Source organism: Herpailurus yagouaroundi, unplaced genomic scaffold, assembly GCF_014898765.1.
Source record: "Herpailurus yagouaroundi ecotype Mexico unplaced genomic scaffold, PumYag 387, whole genome shotgun sequence".
Classification (NCBI taxonomy): domain Eukaryota; kingdom Metazoa; phylum Chordata; class Mammalia; order Carnivora; family Felidae; genus Herpailurus; species Herpailurus yagouaroundi.
Window position 1 is genome coordinate 2,250,818 of NW_024412604.1, and position 22,739 is coordinate 2,273,556.

At 56.2% G+C, this 22,739-nt stretch overlaps 1 protein-coding gene across 1 annotated transcript; it reads right to left on the bottom strand.

Moving 5' to 3' along the window:
• Window positions 1-20,777: 20,777 nt before the first annotated feature.
• DNAJB8 (DnaJ heat shock protein family (Hsp40) member B8) lies at window positions 20,778-21,845 on the bottom strand. The gene has a single exon (XM_040463280.1). It carries the CDS (start codon window positions 21,566-21,568, stop codon window positions 20,876-20,878), a length of 693 nt encoding a protein of 230 aa, XP_040319214.1. The 5' UTR covers window positions 21,569-21,845; the 3' UTR covers window positions 20,778-20,875.
• Window positions 21,846-22,739: the final 894 nt, after the last annotated feature.

Here is a 22,739-nt window from a genome sequence, read left to right on the forward strand (position 1 = left end):
AGCAGGGAATGGCCACCACAGTGCCATGGCTGGGATAAGCCCGATCAGGAGGACTCTCAGTGGGCTGCAGAGGCATCCCGTACGGTCCATGGTTTCATAGAAAATTTGAGGTTCATGAGGCCAAAAGATGAACAGATGACCGTCACTGAAAAGATAGTCGTAGTTCCCAGAGGAGGTGGTTGCCGCACCCCGAGGGGCTGCCTGGGGAAGCACCGGTGGCCGGGGGTGGGGGGTGGGGGGTGGGGGGTGTGATGCAGGCAGGAGCTTTTATTGTGGTTTCCTCGGGAAGGAACAGGTACGGGGGTAAGAGGCTTAGGGTTGGCTCGTTTGAACCACTTGTAGGCTCTGGAGCCTAGGGCAGTCCTGAGTTGTTTGGGACCGGGCTCTGGGGATGCTGGGGGGGGGGGGCAAGGGGGAGTTAGTGGCCCCGAGTGTGAGAGCCCAGTTAGAGGAGGTGGCTGGGGCTGGGGGCTCTGGATCGGCTGGCTTACATTTGAAAAGCACACTCTTGGGCCAGTGGTTTACTCTCTAGGAATTGGCCAGTCCTGGGACGGGCAGTCCCTCCGGGGTCAGCCAGGCCCAGAGGTCAGAGCAGCAGACACAGAAAACAAAAACCCGTCTCTTACCCCTCCTCAGCTCCACTCGCCGCCTCCATTAGATCCAGCATGTCCCAGAGTCCAATTCAGGGTGGCGGCCAACCTTGGTCTCTGTCAGATTGTGATATAGGAAATAGTAGAATGAGCCATGGTCCCTCCTGCGACACCTGGTCCTGAAGCCGCAAGGGATGTTCACCATCTCCTCCTGCCACCTGTTCTGGATCTCTCGCCTCTTCAGCCGGGACTCCCGCGGCCCTTGGTTTGCCTGGTGGGATACCCTGGATCTTCTCCAGGGGTCTGAGACCTCGGTTGCCTTGCCCTGTCCAGCCGTGGTTACGCCCGCTGTCATTGTCACTGGGCACAGATGGACCAGCAGGAGACCCAGAGAATTCGGAGTTCCGGAGGTACCCCTCCCTGTCCCCTCTGTGCGACAGCAGTGTCTTCCCCGAGTGGTTATCCTTACCAGCAAGTTAGCTCCCAGGCCATAGCTGTAGCTGCAAATTCATCATATAGTGTCGCTGTGTCCCCTCATTCAGTCCCCAGACCAGGACCTCCGTTCTGGCCAAGACAGGACTGTGGGGCAGGAGGAAAGGATCCCGCAAGAGGGCATGATGGCGGGAAAGACAGGCCCTCCTTCCTCCACCCCTGGCCGTGCTCCAGTTAGGGAGCCCTGTGCTGCGTGTCCACCTGGGCTCTGTGCATGCGTTGTGTGGCTGAAGACAAGCCCCCAACCCTCAGGATGTCCCAGACTGGCACCTGAGCCTAGCCTTTAACGAGCCATTCTTTCTAGATGGGTGTGACCAATGGACCTCTGGTTATATTCCATTGTCACCTCCTTATGGTCTCTGGTCTGAGACAGTATGGTGCAGGACACCAGGGTTCCTTGAGAGAATGAATCTTCAATAACCTAAGGTATTTATTGTATCTCATGACCTAATTTCTCTCCTGTACATCTCGAATGGTCCTAATGATGTGCCATCCTTGGGTAAATTGAGCAAACAATCACTTGAATCATTTCCTGGGTGCTTGGTTCAGATGGGAAAGCGACTGACAAGCCATCTACCCTGGTTGAAAAAAATGTGGCCGTCAGACCTGTGTGAGCCCCTAGGTGGTGACGTGGCCGAGGCCCTACAGCCGGGGAGGCCACCCGGAGAGGGTATTGGTTCCAGTAAAGGTCAGTTGCTGGCCTCTCCAGGGTGGAAGGGATCCAGTGTGACCAACTCGCCTGCGGGCGGCTGGCCAGTCTCCTCCAGGGGGGACCCCGCCAGGGACTCAGCGTTGGTCGTCTGCCACGACGGTGGCGGCATGCTGGGGCACACGCACGGTGTCCGTCCTGCCACCTGCCACCAGGCTGCTCTGTTCACAGACCCATGGTGCAATGCTAGAAGTGGCCCCAGGGCAAGTCAGTCTTCCCCTGGCTGTCCCCTCCTCTCCTCCAGGCCGGGTGCCCACACGTGGGGCCACCCGGTGATCGACTCGCAGATTTCCGCCACTCAGGTCTTCCCCACTTCCAAGTGCATGACCCACCAGCCAGGCTACTGACTGTTGCCCCGGAGTCCACACATAGCCATGGCTCAGGCTGCTTTTCCCTCCTACTCAGAGAGCAGCCCAGTGTCCCGCTCATGGTGCTGCCCCGGGACCGTCTGCCCTCACCAGTCTCCTTCAGGGATGCTCCCGAGGGGGCTGTAAGACGGCAGAGGTCCATATTTGGTCGTAGACTCATCTGTGAGCCTGGCCTCCGTATTTCCTCCTCCCCTCAGTTGACCTGAGGGAACCCTCCCAATGGAGCTATAGGCGGGCAGCAGATTAGGCATCAGAGCAACAGAAGTAGGGAATGTGGGTGGGCGTCCGGGCCGCCTTGTTGCGGACCCGCGTCCACACGTGCTGGGCCCGATCCTCAGTGCCCCGCTTCTATCACACAGCGGATCACTGCAGGACCCGGCTGTCTTGTGATTAGAGGATCTGACGGTGGCCATGTCCAGGCACACAGTCACATGATGCCGCATCACCACACGCTCAGGCCCTGCAGGGCCCCTGTAGCATTCCAGAAGCTCGGCTCCTGAAACAGCTTTGCTGCGGTCCTCTGAGCATTTACATAGCAACCTCTCGCCAGGGCTGGCCCGCAGCTCCACCTGGGGCCGCGTCTGCCCCCATCAGATCTGCAGATCACATGACTGAGGAGCAGCCTGACCACAGTCTGAACCTTCTCCCGAGAGAGACTTTTGCTCTGGGCCCCACCTATGCAGTCACCTGATGAATGGGTTGCGGCAGCATTCCCTGGAGTGATGTTGCTGCATCCTGGGGCCCCCGAGTGCCCCTCGCCTCTTTCTTCATGATTGGAGGTATAAGGGACAGGAGCTTGTCCTCCCCCGCCCCAGAAGGGAGTTCCCAGCATGCCCTAGGCCTTGAGACTCTTAAAAATCTTCACCGATATGGCAAGCCTCACGTGATTCACTAGGGTTACAAGCGTGCTTGCACAACCTAGTCCCAGGTCCGAGGACCCTGACGTCACCCGTAGAGTGGACCAGCATGACACTTTGCACACATCCAGACCGGCACTTCCTTCTGTGGCTTGTCAAGCTTTTTTTCCTCTCAGATTCAATCCAAGTGAAACTAAATGCAATCCTTCAACGCTGTTAAACCGACGGCATAATACGGTCCACCTCTACACCAGTGACCCAGCTCCATATTTCTGAGCCTCTCTGGGAGGTGTCTGGAATTATGTTCCTTCCAAGGCTGGGGACAATTGTTTGGGGCAGGGGGAACCCGGGAATAATTATTTAATTTCGCTTTTTCATTTTTCTGCCATTCGAAATTTTTAATTAAGTATCCTAAATTTTTATGAAAGAACATCTTAAAAAGTTCAGTGAACACTGCTGAATCCATCATTTAAGCCTCCCTGCTGCGATGAGGTGCATTTCGGTGGAACCAGCTCTGACTGCAGACACTGGCACTGAAGGGAAGGGATGCCCCAGAGGGGGTTGGAGGTGAACTTGGCCATGCATTGGGCCCAGGATTACACCAAGGAGGCATGATCAGTGAGGGGCGGGGGGGGGGGGGGCCCGGGGCTGTGACAGTCTCCACCTTCTAGGAGCTGGAATGTAGGGAGCTGGTCCAGGCCCCAGGAAACATCCAGCCAAGCAGCCTGGAAGTGAGAGAAGGCTCCAGTGCCATTAAAGCCAACTCAGTGGACAGGAAGAACAAAACCAGTCATAGAAAACATTTATACGGCCCTTAGTGTATGCGGTGTTCTAAACACTTTATCCATATTAGCTCATTCAATTTTCCAAACAACCCAGAAGGTAATCTATTTCTATCCCCATTTTACAGTTGAAACTGATTCAAGGGACAATTTAAGAGCCTGCCAGAAGGAAACGGAGGCAGGAGTATAGCTCTGGAGATGGGCCAGCATGCATGCACTCGTGCCTTTATTTCTTTCACCAAATATTTATAGAAATTAGCAAACACATACCCCATCCACTCACATATCTGCCCAGAAAGATGTTCTAGTCTAGTGGGAGAGATACACATTCAACATGTAAGTGCGCACATACATCATCACTAACAATCCTTGCCATGAAGCAACGGTATATAGGAAACTGACCTGACTCGGGGGTCAGGGCAGGGGTCCTGGAACAAAAGATATTTTAGCTGAACCCTGAAGAATATATAGAGGTTTGGTGTTGAAGAACATTCTGGGCAGAGGGAACAGCACGTGCAAGGGCCCTGTGGTGAGCAAGAGATTAGTTCATGAGAGACTCCAGAAGGAGTGCAGCACAGCTAGAGAGTGTGAGCAAGAGGGAGTCTGGTGGGAGATGGGAACCAAGACGTGGGCAGGGACTCCATTTCTTAGAACCTCATAGGCCGGGATAAAGAGTTTGGATTTTATGCTACATGCATTAAGAAGTTATTGGAAGGTTTTAAGCAAGGCAATCAGGCAATCACGTGGTCTGATTTACCTTTTCATGGGACACGTCGGTGCTATATGGAGTCAGGAGGCAAAGGAGAAGCAGAAAGATCCATTAGGAGGCTATTATAGCAAAGTGGGCAAGCAGTAATGGCTGCCTGCTCACAGTGATGACAATGGAGGTGAGGGGCTGCCCCTCCTCCTTTGAGCAGACTTCCTGGAAGCCCCCACACACACACACCCCGGGCACGCTTCTTCTCATGTTCCATCAGCAGAGGAGCCTGGGAATCATGATCTTTGTTCCACGCGACCTTGTGCCAGCTGAAGAATCTGGCACCCTGTTTCTAAGGATGAAAAGGGGGACAGAACACGAAGCAGACATCCAGCGGCTGCGCCCCTGTGATGTGTGATTGACGGGGGTGACGATGCTGGCTGACGGCGGCGGTGGAGGTCAGGCTGTGGACGATGGCAGAGGTGGACGCGGTAATGAGGTCTGCGGTGGCCGTGGTGCTGTTCGCGATGGTGGGGGCGGTGATGGGGAAGGTGGGTGGCGATGGTTATGGTGATGAGGATGGCGCCTGTGCTGGTGGGGACGCTGGTGTGTCTGGTGGTGATCAGGATCTGGCCCGCACTGATGAGGATGGCTCCCATGGTGATGGGGACGGTGGTGGCGGAGTAATGGCAACAGTGCCGGTGATGACTTTCATTTCTCCATTCCCACTCATTCCGGAGCCGGGGAGTCGAACTGGTCTTCTTCCTGCCCATTCACTCCATTCTGAGCAGTACTCATCCTGTTCATGCAAAAACAGACACCCAGCGTCCAAGCCTGGATCCCAAGCTGCCCCGTCTTCCTGGAGGATTTTATTTTATTTTATTTTATTTTATTTTATTTTATTTTATTTTATTTTATAGAGAGAGCAGGGGAGAGGGGCATAGGGAGAGAGAGAGAGTCCCGAGCGGGCTTCGTGCTCAGCACAGAACCCGACACGGGGGTTCGATCCCACGACCCTGGGATCGTGACCTGAGCCGAGATGAAGAGTTGGGTGTTCAACTGACTGAGCCACCCAGGCACCCTTTCCGGGAGAATTTTGATATCCACTTGGACAATCTGTCCCATATCTGCTCTTTCCGTTCCTTGACCATTTCAGCTTAAAAGAGCTCCTCCCTGGGGCGCCTGGGTGGCGCAGTCGGTTAAGCGTCCGACTTCAGCCAGGTCACGATCTCGCGGTCCGTGAGTTCGAGCCCCGCGTCAGGCTCTGGCTGATGGCTCGGAGCCTGGAGCCTGTTTCCGATTCTGTGTCTCCCTCTCTCTCTGCCCCTCCCCCGTTCATGCTCTGTCTCTCTCTGTCCCAAAAATAAATAAACGTTGAAAAAAAAATTTTAAAAAAATAAATAAATAAATAAATAAATAAATAAAAATAAAAGAGCTCCTCCCGCTGGGCTTTTCCACACTTCTCCAGATCACTCATTCAAACACCCCACACCCTGGCCACTCTCTCCTTCCTGCCCCACTGTCTTTTATCACACTCATGTTATTAGATGTCTATTGCTGGTTAAAAAAAAAAAAAAAAAATCACCCTAGAAGCAGCTTCAAGCCACAACAAACACACATTATCTAATACAGTTTCTGTGGGTCGGGAGCCCAGGAGCTTAGCTGGGTGGTTCTGACCTATGGTCTCGCCCAAGGTTCCAATCAAGATGTTGACTCTCATCATCTGAAGGCTTGCCAAGCAGGCTCACTCACCCAGCTGCAAGCTGATGCCGGGCTCATGGAGCGACTCGAGGGTCCCCAGGACATGGCAGCTGGCTTCCCCCAGAGCGAGTGACCCAGAAGCAGATGATGGAAGCCACAATAGCTTCCACGACCTCCCCTCAGAAGTCACACTGTCATTTCTGGTTCCGTGCGTGAGCCTGTTCGGTGTGGGAGGGGACCACGCAGAGACCTGACTATCATGAGGCCGTCTTGGATGCTGGCTCCCACAGCTGTCTGCCTTCTTGTCAGCTCCAGAGCAATCGAGCCCGGAAAGAGAAAGCCACACACCAGGGCAGATTGGTTTCAGTGTGCATTCGTGATCGCCAGTGCCCAAGGCCCTCCACACTGCCAGGTAGGGTGCCACCTACCGTGTTGTGTTTCTCTGGCCGAACTATCCTCCAACTCTCTAAACAGCCAATTCCACAGAAAAATAGTAGAAGCTACGGGAAGTCCCTCATCTTCCTGGGACCAAGCACACATGTATCCACCTTCCCTCTCTGCTGTTGCAGTAGAGGAATTGTCACTTCCACCCAAGGCCAATCTGTTCCCTGGGCCTTGTACCCAGTCCCCTCTCCTTTCCACTACAATTATTAGTGCAATGGAATTAACCATTATATTATCAACCAGCCTTTCCCCGGCCCTCCTTCTCCTCCTCCTCCTCCTCCTCCTCCTCCTCCTCCTCCTCCTCCTCCTTCTCCCCCTTCACCTCCTCCCCCTCCTCCTCCTTCTCTTTCTCCTTCTCCTTCTTCTTCTTCTTCTTCTTCTTCTTCTCTCTTCCTCCCTCCTTCCCCACCCCTCACACACACACATACACACACACATACACACACACACACACACACACACACACACACACACTCCTCCTATTTCATACAACTGTATTCTTCTCAACAAAACTGAAGCCTCCTCCTCCTTGAACCCCATGAGACCTCCTTGAGTCCCATGACAGGGACTGTGGCATTCACCCCTTTCTCTCCTATACACTGCAGACTCCTTCGCAGATCATGGTTCCTGTGACCTCTGAACATCACGTCCCACACAGAAGAGCAGGGCTCATTGGATATATGTCTGGCTCCAGGCCAGGAAAGGAAATATTCAAGATGAACCTCACATGCAGAATGCGAGGGGCATCTTGATCATAGTCTGTGGGGTTGTGAGGATGGGACTCAGGAGCTAACTTGCAGAGGCTCCCACACTGGCCAAAGGTGGGGACAGTTTGAACATCAAAAAAAATTCTGCAGTAGACTGAAACACAACAAAGATGCTAAAAATCCATGTGTAGAGAAAGGTAGCTAAAAAACTTTATTGGTCAACATTGAGTTGGCTAGGAATGAGCTTATTATTCCAAGAACGTTTCAATAAAGGAAAGAACGATCAGATGATCTTCCATTCCTTCTGTGAACTATTTCTCAGAATAACTAGCTGATGACAGAGACTCTCTTTAGGAAAATTCTAGCCAGTAAATGAAAAGGAAATGAGAGAGAGTCACCACTTTGCAACCCTGGAAGTAGGTGTGATCATCAGTGTTTACCAAAATTATTAGTGAGAAGCAGGTAGGGCACTTGGATGGGCCAAGCTGAGAACCCCCAAACCATGGTTCAATCTTAATTTCACAAAAGGAAAGTGATCAGATATTAGGGACCTCTTGGAGTGCTACTTAGGAAGGACACATTGCTATCTATGCAGCTTCCTTGCCAAAAACTCTTGCCTGAATCCGATCAAGCCTCTAGACCCATCTCAAGCCCCTAGAACTACAGGAAATACAGGACTCAAGGGAACATGTTAAATGACACCACAGGGATTGCAATTAGCAAATTACAAAATGGGCATTCTATAGGTCAGATACAAGGTTCTCTAACAAATGAAAGGAAAAACGGAGGGAAGGGGGGGGTTGTAAACTTAAAAACCTGAAAGACATATCGGTCAAAGGCAACGGGAGGATCTTGTTTGAAATCTGTTTTGAACAAATCAAAAATGACTAGGGAAATTTGAATGATAGCTAGGTTTTTGATGATGATACTAAGATTTGTTGCTTTTTTAAAAATTTTTATTTATTTTTGAGAGACAAAGAGAGACAGAGCATGAATGGGGAAGGAGCAGAGAGAGAGGGAGACACAGAATCCAAAGCAGGCTCTGGTCTCCGGCTGCCAGCACAGAGCCCGACGTGGGGCTCGAACCCACGAACCGGGAGATCATGACCTGAGCCAGTGTCGGACGCTCAACTGACTGAGCCAACCAGGTGACCCAAGATTTTTTGCTTTTTAGGTGTGGTGAGGACACCACGGTTATGCTTTTAAGTCTTTATCATATCTTTCTGGATGAAATAATAGGACATCAGGGATTTGCGTAAAATAGCCCAGGGTTGGCGGAGTGGATGGGGATATCGTTGAAATAAGATTGGCTGGGGGCGCCTGGGTGGCTCAGTCGGTTGAGCGTCCGACTTCGGCTCAGGTCATGATCTCGCGGTCCGTGGGTTCGAGCCCCGCATCAGGCTATGTGCTGACAGCTCAGAGCCTGGAGCCTGCTTCAGATTCTGTGTCTCCCTCTCTCTCTGACCCTCCCCTGTTCATGCTCTCTCTCTCTCTCTGTCTCAAAATAAATAAATGTTAAAAAAAAATTAAAAATAAATAAAAATTTAATAAATAAATAAATAAATAAATAAATAAATAAATAAAAAAGAAATAAGATTGGCTGGATGCTGATATAGGACTTACTTCCCAATAGCCGTTGAACCTCTCTTCGCCTCCCCATCTCTACCCCAACCCCCCTAGGTGGGTTGTTAGCCTCAACCTGGATGACGGTGACGTCCCCCTAACTGGTCTCCCTGTTGCCGTCCTGGCCCCTTGTCATCCTCTCTGCACCCTGCTGTCAGATGTGTCTTTTCACCATCCAAATTCTGATGTCACCTTCCGGCTTCACGCCATTTTGTGACTCCCCATTGCCATGAAGATCAAGGTGGCAACATTCATGCCAGACCCTGCACACTGTCCGGTCCCTGCCACCATGCTCCTGGCTCTCTCCCTCCTGGACCTTGTACTCACGTGTCCCTCCTGGCACAGAGACCCTGCACATGGCACTGATGGCTGGAGTGATGATGGTGGTGGAGGGGATGATGGTGGCGATGGCAGTGTTGATGACCATGGTGCCCGCCCTTCTCCACACACACCCGGCCAACAGACCCTTGATCAGATTCACACAGGGTGGAGGGCTGTCAGGGCCGATCGCTGCGGTGGCAGAGTAACCCGGAGAGTCCACCCCCTCAATCCGGGAGCTGCCCAGGCTCCTGGCCTTCTCACACGTGTCGGGATTTCTCGTTCCTTTGACCCAGCCTGTACCCGTTCAGTAGCGCCCCACCCCCTTTTAACTTACGTAAGCTACTGTGGTTTTCTCTCTTGTAACCAGGTAGCTCTAACTGGAACAGAAGGGGAGAGAGAGCAGTGAACTGAGATGGAGTCCATTTGGCCCCTCCTTAGCCCCGAACCTTGTGATGGCTTCCCATCTGACCAACGAAGAAGGCAGCCCTTGAAGGGCCCATGAGTCCTTGTACACAATCTACTCTTCTACTATTCCTCATTCCATTCTTTGCTTTTCAGTCAATGCCGCTGCCTCAGGGCCTTGGCACTTACTGTGCTTTCTGCGGGGAATGCTCTCCCCACACCTTCCCCTGGCTTGATTCCTCCCCTCTTCCAGGTGAGAGTTTATGACAGCTTCGACCGGGGTAGTGGCACAGAGCACACGGGGGAAGAATCCAGAGGACGCAGAGTCTGAGAGGGAAGAGGTCGGGATGATTCCCAGCTGCCCGGGTGGGCCACCAGCTGACCAGAGGGGCCACCCCTGAGAAGGGACACAGAGTGGGGATCAGATTTGGTGAGGAAAGTGCCAAGCTCATGCTTGGCCCCGGGAGTGAGCGGCGGCTGTGGGACGTCCAGGAGGAAGGCTGACAGAGTGCAGGCCAACAGATCCATAGCCTAGAGCTCAAGACGAAAAGGAGAGTGGGGAGGCAGTACCTGGGCCAGCAGTGGCAGCCATGGAGAGCCTGAGACTGCCACCCCCAGGGTCACCCTTAGATCTGAACGGTACCCACATCCCGCGTCAGCCAGGCCTTCCGGGCAGAGATCCAGCCCATCGGCAAGAGCAGCGGCCAAGCAAATCTGAACAGAGACAGCGCCACTGACCCCGCTCGGCAAGAAGCACAGACCCTCTTGCGGCGGACGAATCCACAGGCCAGCCTTTCCCAGCCAGCAACGGGCAGGTAATCGATAAGCCTGATGAATAATTAACTTTTTAATTAAATATCAATTTAAAACAAGTATGGGGAGCGGTCCCTTGCAATTAATGTCCCTGCTCTCCTTCTCTTAAGGGACTCCGTCGGAGGCCCCGGCTCCGGGGCCACGTGGCTGGAGGGCCGTGCCAGAGTGGGGCAGGGACCCGGGCCCGGTGGGCTTCTCCCCCTCCCCTAGCCACAGGGACCCTTGGGACACCAGGCCCGTCTCCTTTGGTCATGCGGGGGAAGACTGTCTCCACTCAGTGGTCACTACCGAGCTCTGGAGACAGAGCAAAACGGTCCGTGCCCTCGAGGTGCTGGCAACTCGGATGCCGGGTGCAAGACGCCCAGGAACCCTCACATGAAGAGAGGCCGATTCGTGGGTTCCAAACGAGGGAGGAACGGGGTGCAGGGACCGTGGCCGTAAGAAGGCCTCTCTCCTTGGCCGTGACGGGGAAGGGCTGGGAGGATGCTCTGGGGGTGGGAGCCGTGTGGCCGGAGGTGTGGCGCCAGGGAGCGCGTGCGGGTGTGGAGAGGGTTCGGTGTGGCAAAGGGCAGCCGGAGCGTCTGGAGAAGGTGGCTTGTATGCACCCTCGCTGCCACCCCAGAACCCCACGACCCCAGGGATTTCCTGACCGGCTGCTCGGGTGACCGCAGGCATAACCACGGCGCCTGGGGGCTCAAGTGGCTGGCGGTGCCAGGTTCCTGCTTTGGGGTGTGACAGCACAGTGTGGTTGACGGGCAGGGTGGCCCTGGCCCGGCGCCGCCCGACTCCCGTGCCTCGCAAGGCCTGTGGAGGAGAGGCCCATTGTGCCGGCCAAACCTCAGCCACACTGCCCCTGTGGACGTCCCACCGGGACTAGATCTGCGCTGTGATCCCGGGCCTTGACCGAGACCTGTGTCCAGACCGTTCGCAGGGCTCAGTCGAAGGGACGAATAATGCCTCAGATGGACAAGATGCCAGGGGCTCTGGGGTGGGGGGCTCCCAGCGCCAGGGGAGAGGAGAGAGGGAGAGCTTTGGCAGAAGGAGAAGCAAGTCCCAGACAGGGGGAGGAACAGGTCTGGGGTCCCCAGACGGGGGCGCCGAACAGGGCCGGGACCCCGCCAGCTGCCCGCCTGCCTCGTTGCACACCCGGGTGCTGGCTCCGGCCACACCTTGCAGGGCGTCCCTGCTAGTCCTGGCTCCCAGCCACAGCCCCTCATCTCTTCACCTTTGCTCCGATCCAGACACATCCCACCGCATCCACCAGTTCAGGGGATGGGCACCGGGGACCAGGCAGGAAGCATTTGGAGAAGTAGGTGGCCGTGAGCTGGCCTCTTACCAGCCCCTCCGTCCCCTGTCCTCTCTCCAGGCCCTGTGGTGGGCTGAATAACAGCCCCAAAGGTGTCCCCGTACTAGTCCCCAGACCCTGCCTGTTACCCGAAGTGGCAAAAGGGACTTTGCACGTGTGAGTAAGTTAAGGGTCTTGAGATGAGATCGTCCTGGATTATCCAGGTTAGTCCAGTATAACCACAAGGGTCACGGAGAAGCAGGCGGGTCAGTGTCAGAGAGGGTGACTGGAGATGTTGCGCTGTCCACTCTGAAGGTGGATGATGGGTCCCAGGGCTAAGGAATGCAGGCGGCCTCAAGGGGCACAGAGACACTTCTCCCTGGAGTCTCCAGAAGGAATCGCCAGCAGCTCGATTCTAGCCCAGTGAGGCCCACTTAGGAACTCTGGCCTGCAGAGTTCTAAGAGAATAAAGCTGTGCTGCGTTTAGCCCCTAAGTGTGTGGTGATCTGTTACAGCAGTGAGAGGAAGCCATTACAGGCTCCTTCCCTGAGAAATCCCGAAGAAAGCGAGAGCCCTGGATTGCCAAGGAAGAGACGCGGAGAAGTGAGGAGAGAGCAAAGGCCGCGGGTGGGACCTGGGAGGGTGGCTTGCAGGGCCGCAGGAAGCCAGCCGGCCGCCCCTACCCTCACGCCAGCCCCGGGGACCCTGAGGGGAAGAAGGCACACATGAGCATTGCCCACGTATCCCCACGCCCCCCAGTGCCGGTGTGAGGGGGCACCGCACTCCTCCTTTGGGCAGACAAGGAAACCGAGGCACGGAGGGTTGAGGTGAGTTGCCCTGGGATGGACTCCCATCTATCTGACTCTACCTCCTTCTTTCTTCCAGAACAAGATGGTGCACATCTCGCCTGCAGCTGGAGGCCTGTGTGCCCGCCCCCCTCCGCTACTCCCAAGGGGGTGTCCCCACTCCGTCCGCTTGAGTTCTGACAGGCCTGATGATGGAAACAGGGGTCTGCAGACCTCAGTCCCTGGGCTGCCGGGCATCTGTCTCCAGGAGAGAAGACCCACTCAGGGGCATCAGAGGCTGGCTGTCCGGCCAACCTGGGATCGGGCCACACCCCTCTTCCTCCTGTCTGGTGAGCCCAAACAACTCCCTTCCACCACCAGGCCTCAGCTTCCCCTCCCGTGAGATGGGGTGAGGATCCCCACCCATCGGAGCTGCCTTTGCATGCTATGGAGGGCAGTCACTGTCCACAGCATATCGTTTTGTGGACAAAGCAAGGGCTGTTATGACACGGGTAAAATGATGCCCCTTTTGGTTAAAAAGGAAAAATCCGTACACGCACAGTACAGCTTTCCAAAACGTTGGCCATGGGCCTCGGGAAACTGCCCCCAGTGGAAACTCTGGGGAGCCAGTTGAGGGGTGGGTCTATGGGGGTGTTTTTATTTTATATTCTAGACGTTTTTTATTTGTTGTAATAAGCACGAGCTGTAAAAAGAAATTTCGGGTTTGTCCTACGAACCTGTCCATAAAGAATTGCCAAGTACGTAGAGGGTGCCGGGAGTCTTTAAAGCTGTTCCGAAATACTGCTTCTCACTGAAGCCTCTGGCTGGGGTCAGCCTCAGCCGAATCACCCACGGCCATGCCGAGCACTTTAGGTGGAGACGCCTGTCCATGGGGTCAGGAGAGAAAAGGGCAAGTCCGAGCAACAAAAGCCCCACAGAAGGACAAATACTGCATGATTCCACTTCCGCGAGGTCCCTGGAGTCGCCAAAGTCGCAAAGACAGCGAGTGGAGTAGTGGGTGCAGGGGCTGGGGGAGGGGGACGGGGAGTTAGTGTTTAACGGGGACAGAGTTTCAGTTTGGGGAGATGCAGAAGTCTGGAGACGGACGGTTGGGGACGGCTGCACAACAGTGTGAGTGTACTTGGTGCCCCTGAACTGGACACTTAAAATGGTTAAAATAGTAAATTCTGTGTTATGTATATTTCACAATGGCAGGTAGGTAGGTAGGTAGACAGATAACAAATAATCATCCATTGTGGATAAAAGAGGGATGTGGGAGGTGGTAAGGAGGAGGCTGGAATTCAGGGTGTTGGCAGGTGTTGGGACTTTGTCCTGGGTCTTGAAGAGGGGTTTCGAGACCTCCGCCTGCAGGTATACTGGGAGGTTCCCATTTGTCCCCAAGTCGTAGGAGATGCAGGTATTTTCCTATGAGCCACTTTGGGGAGTTTGGACTTTAGACTTCCAGCAACAGATGATGGTAGAACGATTGTGGCCTTCAGGAAGGAACAAAGTGCCTTGTTTTTTTCTGAGGGCTGGAGCAGGGGGGTGACAAGGTCAAAGGAGTTGTCCCTGGAGGGCCACCTCCGGCAGGTTGGGGCTGGCGGCCCAGAGCCCAGGGAGGAGGCTAGGGCAGTGGTTCCTTCCTAGAATCCACCAGGGACCTCCCCGGGTTAGCACACAGTGGGTGGACAGATCTGAAGTCTGACCCTGCTGCGGAGAATGAAGAAGGCAGCCTTCCTGAGGCTCTTGTGAGCTGGGCACTGGACGGGACAGAGAGTGACACTCACCTCTGCTGGTCTGATGCAGACGCAGGACCAAACAGTGGCAGACAGTAAGGGAAGGGCAATCAGGAGGTCCTCACAGGCTGAGGTCTGAGATGCCACAGGAAACTGCTGCCTTAAAATTGCCGATTCGAGGGGCGTCTGGGTGGCTCAGTCAGTTGGCCGTCTGACTTCGGCTCAGGTCATGATCTCACGGTCCGTGAGTTCGAGCCCCACGTCGCGCTCTGTGCTGACAGCTCAGAGCCTGGAGCCTGCTTCGGATTCTGGGTCTCCCTCTCTCTCTGACCCTCCCCCGCTCTCACTCTGTCTCTGTATCTCTCAAAAATAAATAAACGTCAGAAAAAAAAAAATTTGAAATCGCTGATTCGCCATTGGTTCCCGGGGAGGGGCCAACATCTGCAAAGGCACACAGACCCGAGGTGGAATGTGCTAGAGCTTCAGCTGTGAAAGCAGGGCGGGGGCACCTTGAGGATGGAGCTAAGGCATGCCAGGCCCTGAGCCCCGGGAACGTGGAGCCTGGGCGGTGGGGGCGGCAGGGCAGAGCCCGGAGGTCTTGTCCCAACACCTTCCCAGGCCTGGCACACAGGAGGTGATGGATAAGTATTTGTCGAATGAGTCACAAGGGGAGCTCTCTTTGCAAACCCCTGTCCTGTAAAATGGGGACGCGGATGACATTTGGTGGACCAAGTGTGCCGTGAGGTGCTCAGCACCTCCCTTCCACCCCCAAGATGAGGCCTTGCTGACTTGGCAAGTTTTGATGTCCTAAGAGCCAGACCAAGGGCTCTGGCAGCTATTTGGTAGTAGCTAGGGTGCCAGTTTCCTGCCGAGCTTGGGACCCTGCCTAGCCAGGGAGGGACTCCGGGGTCTGTGACGTTGAGGTAGAGGGGCAGGCTGGGGAGGTCTGAACGTCCCACCAAGGCCCCGGCCCAGTGGCAGTGCCGCTGTGGGAGACGATGGCATGGCTGAACGGCCTGGCTCAGCAGGGCCCTGGAGCCACGGTCCGAGTCCTTGGCCAGGAGGGCAGTGGGCGAGCAAGGCATTCTTGTCACCCGACTTGCAATCACCGGCCTTGCCCCTAGCCTCTGCTCAGCCATCCATTTGCCAGCTGCCTTCCGGTGTCTCTCAGTCTCCCTGTGTCTCTCTGTGCTCGGGCACCCTTGAGCCCTCTCCCCCAGCTCCCTGACACCCCTGTGCCCTTGTGCTTCAGTGCCCCCTGCCTCTCTTGGGGCCGTGGGTCTCTCCTCCTCCTGTGTCTCGCCCGGCTCCCCCATCGTCCTGCCCATCCCCACCCCACCCACTGCAGTCCCCTCCAGCCCACTGTGTTGCCCTTATCTGGGTCCAGCCCCTGCACAATTGCTGGGAGCCCATCCCCATGACAACGGGGCAGATGGCGGCTGCGATTAGCCTCTCTCCCTCCCGCCAAGGCTCAATCCGTCTTTGAAATTAAATCAGCTGCGATAACATCGACTGGCCAGAGGGAGGGAGGGCGGGCAGAGGCTGCCTGGGCCCCACCCACCCTGCCCCAGGCCCTGGGTGCAGGGGTAGGGGGAAGGATGAGGAGGGCAGACCCGGCGGGGGGCGCGCCCCCCCCCCCCCCGGCGGGGGGGGGGGGGGTGGGGGGGGATTGGGGGGGGGGAAAAACGGCCCCCCCCCCCCCCCCCGCATGGCAGTATGACCTTGACCAAGTCTCTAACCCTCTGAACCTCAGTTTCCCCATCTGTAAAATGGGGGCACATAGCCCTCTTTTGGGCTGGTGCAAGTCCCTGGGGAGAGTATGCAGACAAAGTTCTTCCTGGGGACTCAGTAGGGTTGAGAACATTGCCCCCCAACCCCAGTCCACGCAGAAACCAGACTCCGGTGGAAACACGCCTGTGGGGGTCACACTGCTGGCCAGGCCTGAGGCTACTCGTAGCAGACAGGTTGCAGAGCTGGCTCCCCACCTGCTCTGTGAACCAGGGAGCATCCCTCCCCAGGGCTCTGGTGCCCTGACTTGTAAAATGTTCCAGTGTCACTAAATCGTAGTGCCAGCAGAACATGCCGGGATGCCATGTTGTCCAACCCGTGATGGGGACCCCACTCCTTCCCCACCGGATTTGGGTCCCTTTCAAGTTCCAGGGGCCCTGGAGGGATGGGCGGGGGGGGGGGGGCCCTGGGGTGAGGTGAGGGCTGGAGAAGGGGGAGCCTGACTAGGTCTGAGGTCTCCCTGAGGAAGTGGCATCTGGGAAGAGACCAGAGGGGTTGGTAGGAGTTTAGCTGGGTGGGGCTGAGTGGGGAGAGGTGTTTCAGGCAACGGGGTCACCACAGCAGCAGAGAGAGTGAGGGGGGCCTAGGGAGAGGCACAAAGACCGGAAGGCAAGTGTGGAAAGAGGTGACTGCTTAGCAAGCTGGGAGGAGGGTTCCAGGCAGAGGGTACAGCCAGTGCAAAGAGCCTGAGGCAGGAGCATGCCAGGTATGTGTACAGGCTGGTGAGAAGGCAAGTGGAGCTGGAGGAGGGCTAGCAATGGGAAAACTCCGGATGTCACGGGGGGCCCTTGATGCAGGGCCTTGTAGCCACCATTAGGACTTTGGCTTTTCCTTTGAGTGTCTCCTCAGACTGTTTTTCACAAGATCCTTATGGCTGCTGGGATAAGAACAGCATGAAGGAGGAGAAAGGAGGAGGCAGGGCAGCCCAGGGGGAGGCTGACACAATGTCCAGGGGAGTGATGGGGGGGTCCAGGAGGCAGCAGTGGAAATGAGGAGCTACATTCTGAAGGTGGGGCCCTTCACCCCTTAGGAGGCCCCTTGAGGCTGGGCCAGGAGCGGGCCCTCAATGTCACCCCCCCCCCCAGGGCACTCTTGCATGAGAAGTGGGACAGAGCTGGACCCAACCAGCCTGGCCAAGCCAGGGTGTGCGTGCTGGGCCACGGGGGCTCTGTGAGGGCCCCAGGCTTCCTCGCTGCCGCAAGTCTCGGCACCTGGCACAAAGCCAGGCCCAGACGGCCGGGTTCCCTCGGCCAGAAGGTCCTGCTCCGGCGAGGCCCGGGGAGGCCTCTGCAAGGAGGTGACAATGGAAGCAAGGCCCCCAAGGATGAATTTAACAGGCAGGCCAAAGGAGGTGAGAAGGGTGGCTCAGAGTGTGGGAACAGAATGTACGAGCCGTGGATGCTCTTACAGGCCCGGCAGCCAGTGCCTGTGGGGGGCGGGTGAGACGTGCGGCTGGAAAGGCAGCAGGGGCCCCGAATGCCCGTTTGGGGAGTTTGGACTTCATCTTCGGTTGTGCATCCCTAGATGCACCCCAACCTGTCCGGGCTTCAGTTCCTCAGTCTGTCAAATGGGGCTAAGCGTTGAGACAGGATTCAGCGGGGTGGCTGATGACCCGGCACACGCGTGGCCAGATACAGTAGGCGCCGAGTCGGGCAGCCGCAGGAGGAGTTTGGGAGGGGAACGCCATGATCGGTCACAGGTCTGAGCTGGAGAGAGAAAGCACGGGCTTTGGGGCCAGGCTTGGTGAAGGGAAGGGAGTGCCGGCCGTGAGCCTTGGCCCGGGGATCCTGGGGGTGTTTGGGAACACCAGTGCTTTGCAAGCACCCGGATCTGTGCTGTGCACCCAGCTCCAGGGCCATGCGACCGCCTGGGCGGCCGGCCGTAATTGGATTTGCCCAGCAGCTGTCAGAGCTAAGCGGGCCCACTTGATGCAGCCGCGGTTGGCCAGTAATTGGTGAAATTAGCAGGTCGGCAGGGGCACAGGTCAGGTGGTTAATGCTGTAGTGGGGGCTTTGATGAAGTTAGTCCCATTGCAGGGCTGGGAGCTGGGGTTCAACCTTCTGTGCGTCATGGGGCTCTCCTGCTCCTCCGGTAACATGGTTAGGAGACCTCCAGCTGCTGGTCTGTCCCAGAGGCTCCCGGAGGCGGGACCCGAGAAGCTAGAGGCTAGGCAGAGCCTGGAGGTGCGGCCAACAGCCAGGTCACCTACAGTGTCCTCTCGGCCAGGGCACTTGCAGCACCCAAGGGGCTTTGTATCCCCTAGAGATCTGGGGTGGTGCCCCTTGACTTCTTAGAAGAAACCTTTAACAGGTTCCCCTTGGAGATAAGTACCCAGGCCCACCTGCAGGCTTCCAGCACCACACCCTGACTTCCATGATGGGCGCTCCTCAGCTTAAGTGTGCATCGGAAAATGGGAATGAATTCCTCCCAGGTCTGTCTTTGGCCAGATCCCACCCTCCCCTATAGGTTTATGTCCTCCCCAGAAGTCTCACTCATCATGAGTTCTGGAAGCTGTCCTCTGAACACACCCCTTGATTCTTGCTGTTCCCTGGAACAGTGTGCTCCAACCTCCTTTCATTTCACATCATTTATTGGACACCTACTACTTGCCAGGCCAGGAGTCGAGATGCATAGGTGAGCAAAACCTGATCAGGCCCCAGGATGATTGGTACTCACAGTGCTTTTCCTGGCCACGCCCATACAACCCCCTCTTCGCAGCCTGGGAACCAAAGACCCTGCCACTAATCGGCCTTGAACCCTGAAGCCTGGAATCGCCTCTATTTCTGGCTCCACTCCAGCCCCCAAGGAATAAGGAATTGCCAGCATGCCGATCTTTCATAGATGCATTCGTGCGTGCGTGCACACACGCATACACACACACTGGCAGACACACTCACAGGCACACTTCGCCTTTGTTGCCGCAATTATAATTATTATTGTTATTGTTACCATTATTATTTTGAAGGTAAATCCTTTGGATGAAATCCTGGCTCAGCCACTTGCCAGTTATGTGACTCTCCTCTCAGTTTCCTCTTAATGTAACGTGGGTCAACGACTACAATCTGGGAGAGCGTGGGCATCAAATGGAACTGTGGGTATGGCTCTCACTGGCCTCTTTGCTGTTCCTCAACAGGGCAGGGTTTGGGTTTACTCTTCCCTCTGTCGAGAATGCTTTTCCCCCAGATAACTACATGGTCCATGATCTCACTTCCATTCCCCAACTGAAAACTCGCCTGCCCGTGCCCTTGACCCCATCCTTCTCCATGAGCCTACCTGCCTGTATTTCCTCCCTCGCATTCATTATGACAGGGACAGGGGACAATGTTCCACGCACCTGCTTGTTCTCTGGCTCCCCAGTACGACGTCTGCCTCATTGGTGCAGGAGTCTGTCTTGCCCATTGCTGTATCCCCAGGACCTGGCCCTGTGCCTGGCATATAATAATACGCCCAATACATATCTCTTGAATTGCGCTGAACTAAAAGTGCAGGACACATCTGAAACTGGAGATTGCTTCAAAATAAAAATATACTTAAAAAATATTTTTAAAAGACTAGCACTCGGCAGGCCCACACGGAATCAGAATTCGGCACTGTCACTCCTTCCGTGATGGGAAGGTCACTCCCAACGGAGTGTGTCTGAGAATGTGAGGCCCGTGCCTTTTGTGGCTCCTTCAAAGCCCTAGTGCCAACACTGAGGACACAATGCCGAGGACAGAGCCCTGTGGTCCAGCTGGAGCAACCTCACTCAGGGTCATGGACAAACACACACAAGCATGCCCACGCAAACACCTTCATACAACAAATATTTACTGTGTATCTACTATCTTCGTGCCCTGGGGTAGGTGCTGGCCGTGAGCAAAAACAGGATCAGAGCTCCTGTTTTTGTGTTTATGGTTCACTGGGGCAGCAGACTGAACTCAAACCATCTTCCACTTCTCTGTGCTGGACATATACAGACAGAGACGTGTGCACAGTGTCCACACATGTGACCCTCAGGCAAAAGTCCCTCCTACATAGGGTTACTTTGGGGGTCAATTGGAAATTATATAACAGGGTCCCAGTCCTCAGAAGAGGTGGTGGTTGAGCAAAGGCCTACAGATGAGTGGGCAATTACCAGGGAGAACAGCATGTGCAAAGGCCCTGAGGTTGCAAGACGTTTGGTTCCATGGAGAAACAGAGAGGAGGTCAGTATGTCTGGAGCTTAGAGAGTGAGGGTTGCCGGGACGTAAGACCAGGAAGGCGTTCAGGGGCCAGGCCACTAGGGCCTCATGGTGCGGATGAGGCCTGAGGTCTTTATGCTTAGAGCAGTGGGAGCCACTGACGGTTTACAGCAAGGCAGGTGAAGTGATGCAGCTTGGGTTGGGCACGATGGCCGAATGAAAAATCACTGGGGGGCAGGGGGCTGAGACGTGGAGCTGGGAGGCCCTGGGAGGATGATGCGGCCCCATCAGAGAGCCAACGGCAGGCTCAGAGTCACAAGGCTGGGCCGAGAAGGATAGGCAGTCACGGCACGAGAGGGGTCACAAACCACGAACACGGCCCACGTGTGCAGGTGGCACCCACGGGCCAGAGCGCACACGCCCCTCTGCGACTGGGGCCCGGCCTGCCGAGCAGGTTCCCCACGCTCCCCAGCAACCGCCCCCCCACCCCCACCCCCCGCCACATGCGGGCAAGCTGTTCTCATGAACTCACTTGGCACCTTTATTAAGCATCAGCCGCACTCACGCCCTGGGGCGCGGTGGCGGGTGGCAGGCCAGGGGCCCAGGCGGCCTGGGTCACTTGTCCACCTGCTTGAGCTGCTCCTTGCCATTGATGGTTACGGACCTGAGCCGCCCGTCCTCCTCCACCTCCACGCGCTCCTGCCCGTTCTCCATGATGCACTTGGTGGTGACCTTGTGTCCGTTGACCAGCTCGGTGGACGACATCACCGACTTGAACCCCGAGCTGCCTGAGCCCCCGAAGGAGGTGGACGAGAAGGTGCTGTGGCTGGCACCGCCACCCCGGCTCAGGGCGTCGAAGGACGAGAAGGCTTCCATGAAGGCCGGGAACTCGCCGAAGCCGGCCGAGAAGGTCCCCCTCAGGCCATGGCCCTGGCCAGCGCGGTTGCTGTTGAAAGGGGTGTCCCAGAAGTCGAACGAGAAGGGGTCCAGGCCGCCGAAAAACTCGCGGAAGATGTCCTCGGGGTTACGGAAGGTGTAGCCGGTGTCGAAGGGGCTGCTGTGGGGGGTGCTGGCCCCGCCACCGGCCTGCCAGCTGTTGCAGCCCGCTCGGTCGTACACGGAGCGCTTCTTGGAGTCGGACAGCACCTCGTAGGCCTCGGACACCTGCTTGAACTTCTTCTCAGCCTCCTCCTTGTTGTCGGGGTTCTTGTCCGGGTGCCAGCGCAAGGCCAGCTTGCGGTAGGCCTTCTTGATGTCCTCTGGGGAGGCGCTCGCCTGCACCCCCAGCACTTCGTAATAGTTGGCCATGCCGAGGCGGGGGTGGGGAGAAGGGGGAGGCGAAGGTGGGGGAGAAGGCGAGGTGGGCACCGGTGGCCTGGGTGGCAGGGATGGGCTCAGAGGAGGCAGCAGCTGGTGTGGCTCCCTCAGCGGGGGGGCCTTGCTGGAATCTACTGGCTCCGGGCACGGCTCTGCCCAGTGAGTCTACCCTTTCATAGTACCAGTTCTCAGGGACAGGTGGGCGCCTCCACTGACAGGGGGAGGGGGAGGGAGCACTGCCACAGTGGGACCAGGCCAGGGGCAGGCCCCCCTGCGGAGCAGAGGCTGGGCCTTTTGTGACATCAGCCCCCCTGGGCAGGGCAAATCCCCCAGCTCTGGACCTGGCCTGCCCCTGCCAAAGAGGTGGGCACCTTGGTGGGCCTGGAATTTGGAGTTTGGTCACGCTGGGTCTGTTGGCTGAGCTCCTGGGAGCCAAGGAGCAGAGGCAGAATCTGTCACAGGATCGGGCCTAGGTGCGCCTTGGTCAGGGAGGGGGAGGGAGGCCTTCCTGCCACAGGCCCACTTAGCCCGCTGGCTGGGTTGTTGGGATAGAGTGAGGGGGCCCGAAGTGGGGAATCAGGCAGGGAGGCAGGCGCGGGAATTCATTCTTCTTGTACCCCTTAATCGGGTCAGATCATCAGAGGTCAGCCCCACAAAGGCAGGGGTGTTCCATGCCTGGCGATCAGTAAATGTTTGTTTAATGACTGAGGCTCAGAGACATGCAGGATGTACTCAGGGTCACACAGCAGGTCAGTGAGAGAGAGACAGAGGCAAACCCAGGGCTGTCTGAGGACAGCAAATGGAAAGACGCATTCCGTGCAACTCTGGAAGAAAGAGAAATCGGGATTGATAATGGGTATAGTGGGTTAGATCGTGGCCTCCCCAAAAGCTAAGTCCCTGTCCTAATCACTGGAACCTGTGAATGTGATCTTATTTGGAGGAGAGATCTTTGCAGATGTAATTAAATTAGGGCTGTCGAGATGAGAGCATCCTGGATTATCAAGTGTCCTTACAGAGACATACAGAACAGAGGGGTAGCAGTGTGGCACAGGGAGAGCCCGAAGTCGCCAGAGGCCAGAGGGAGGGTGTGCGGCCCTGTGACATCTTGCTCGTGGACTTCCGGCCTCCAGGACTGTGAGAGGTTACATTTCTGCCGTTTGGG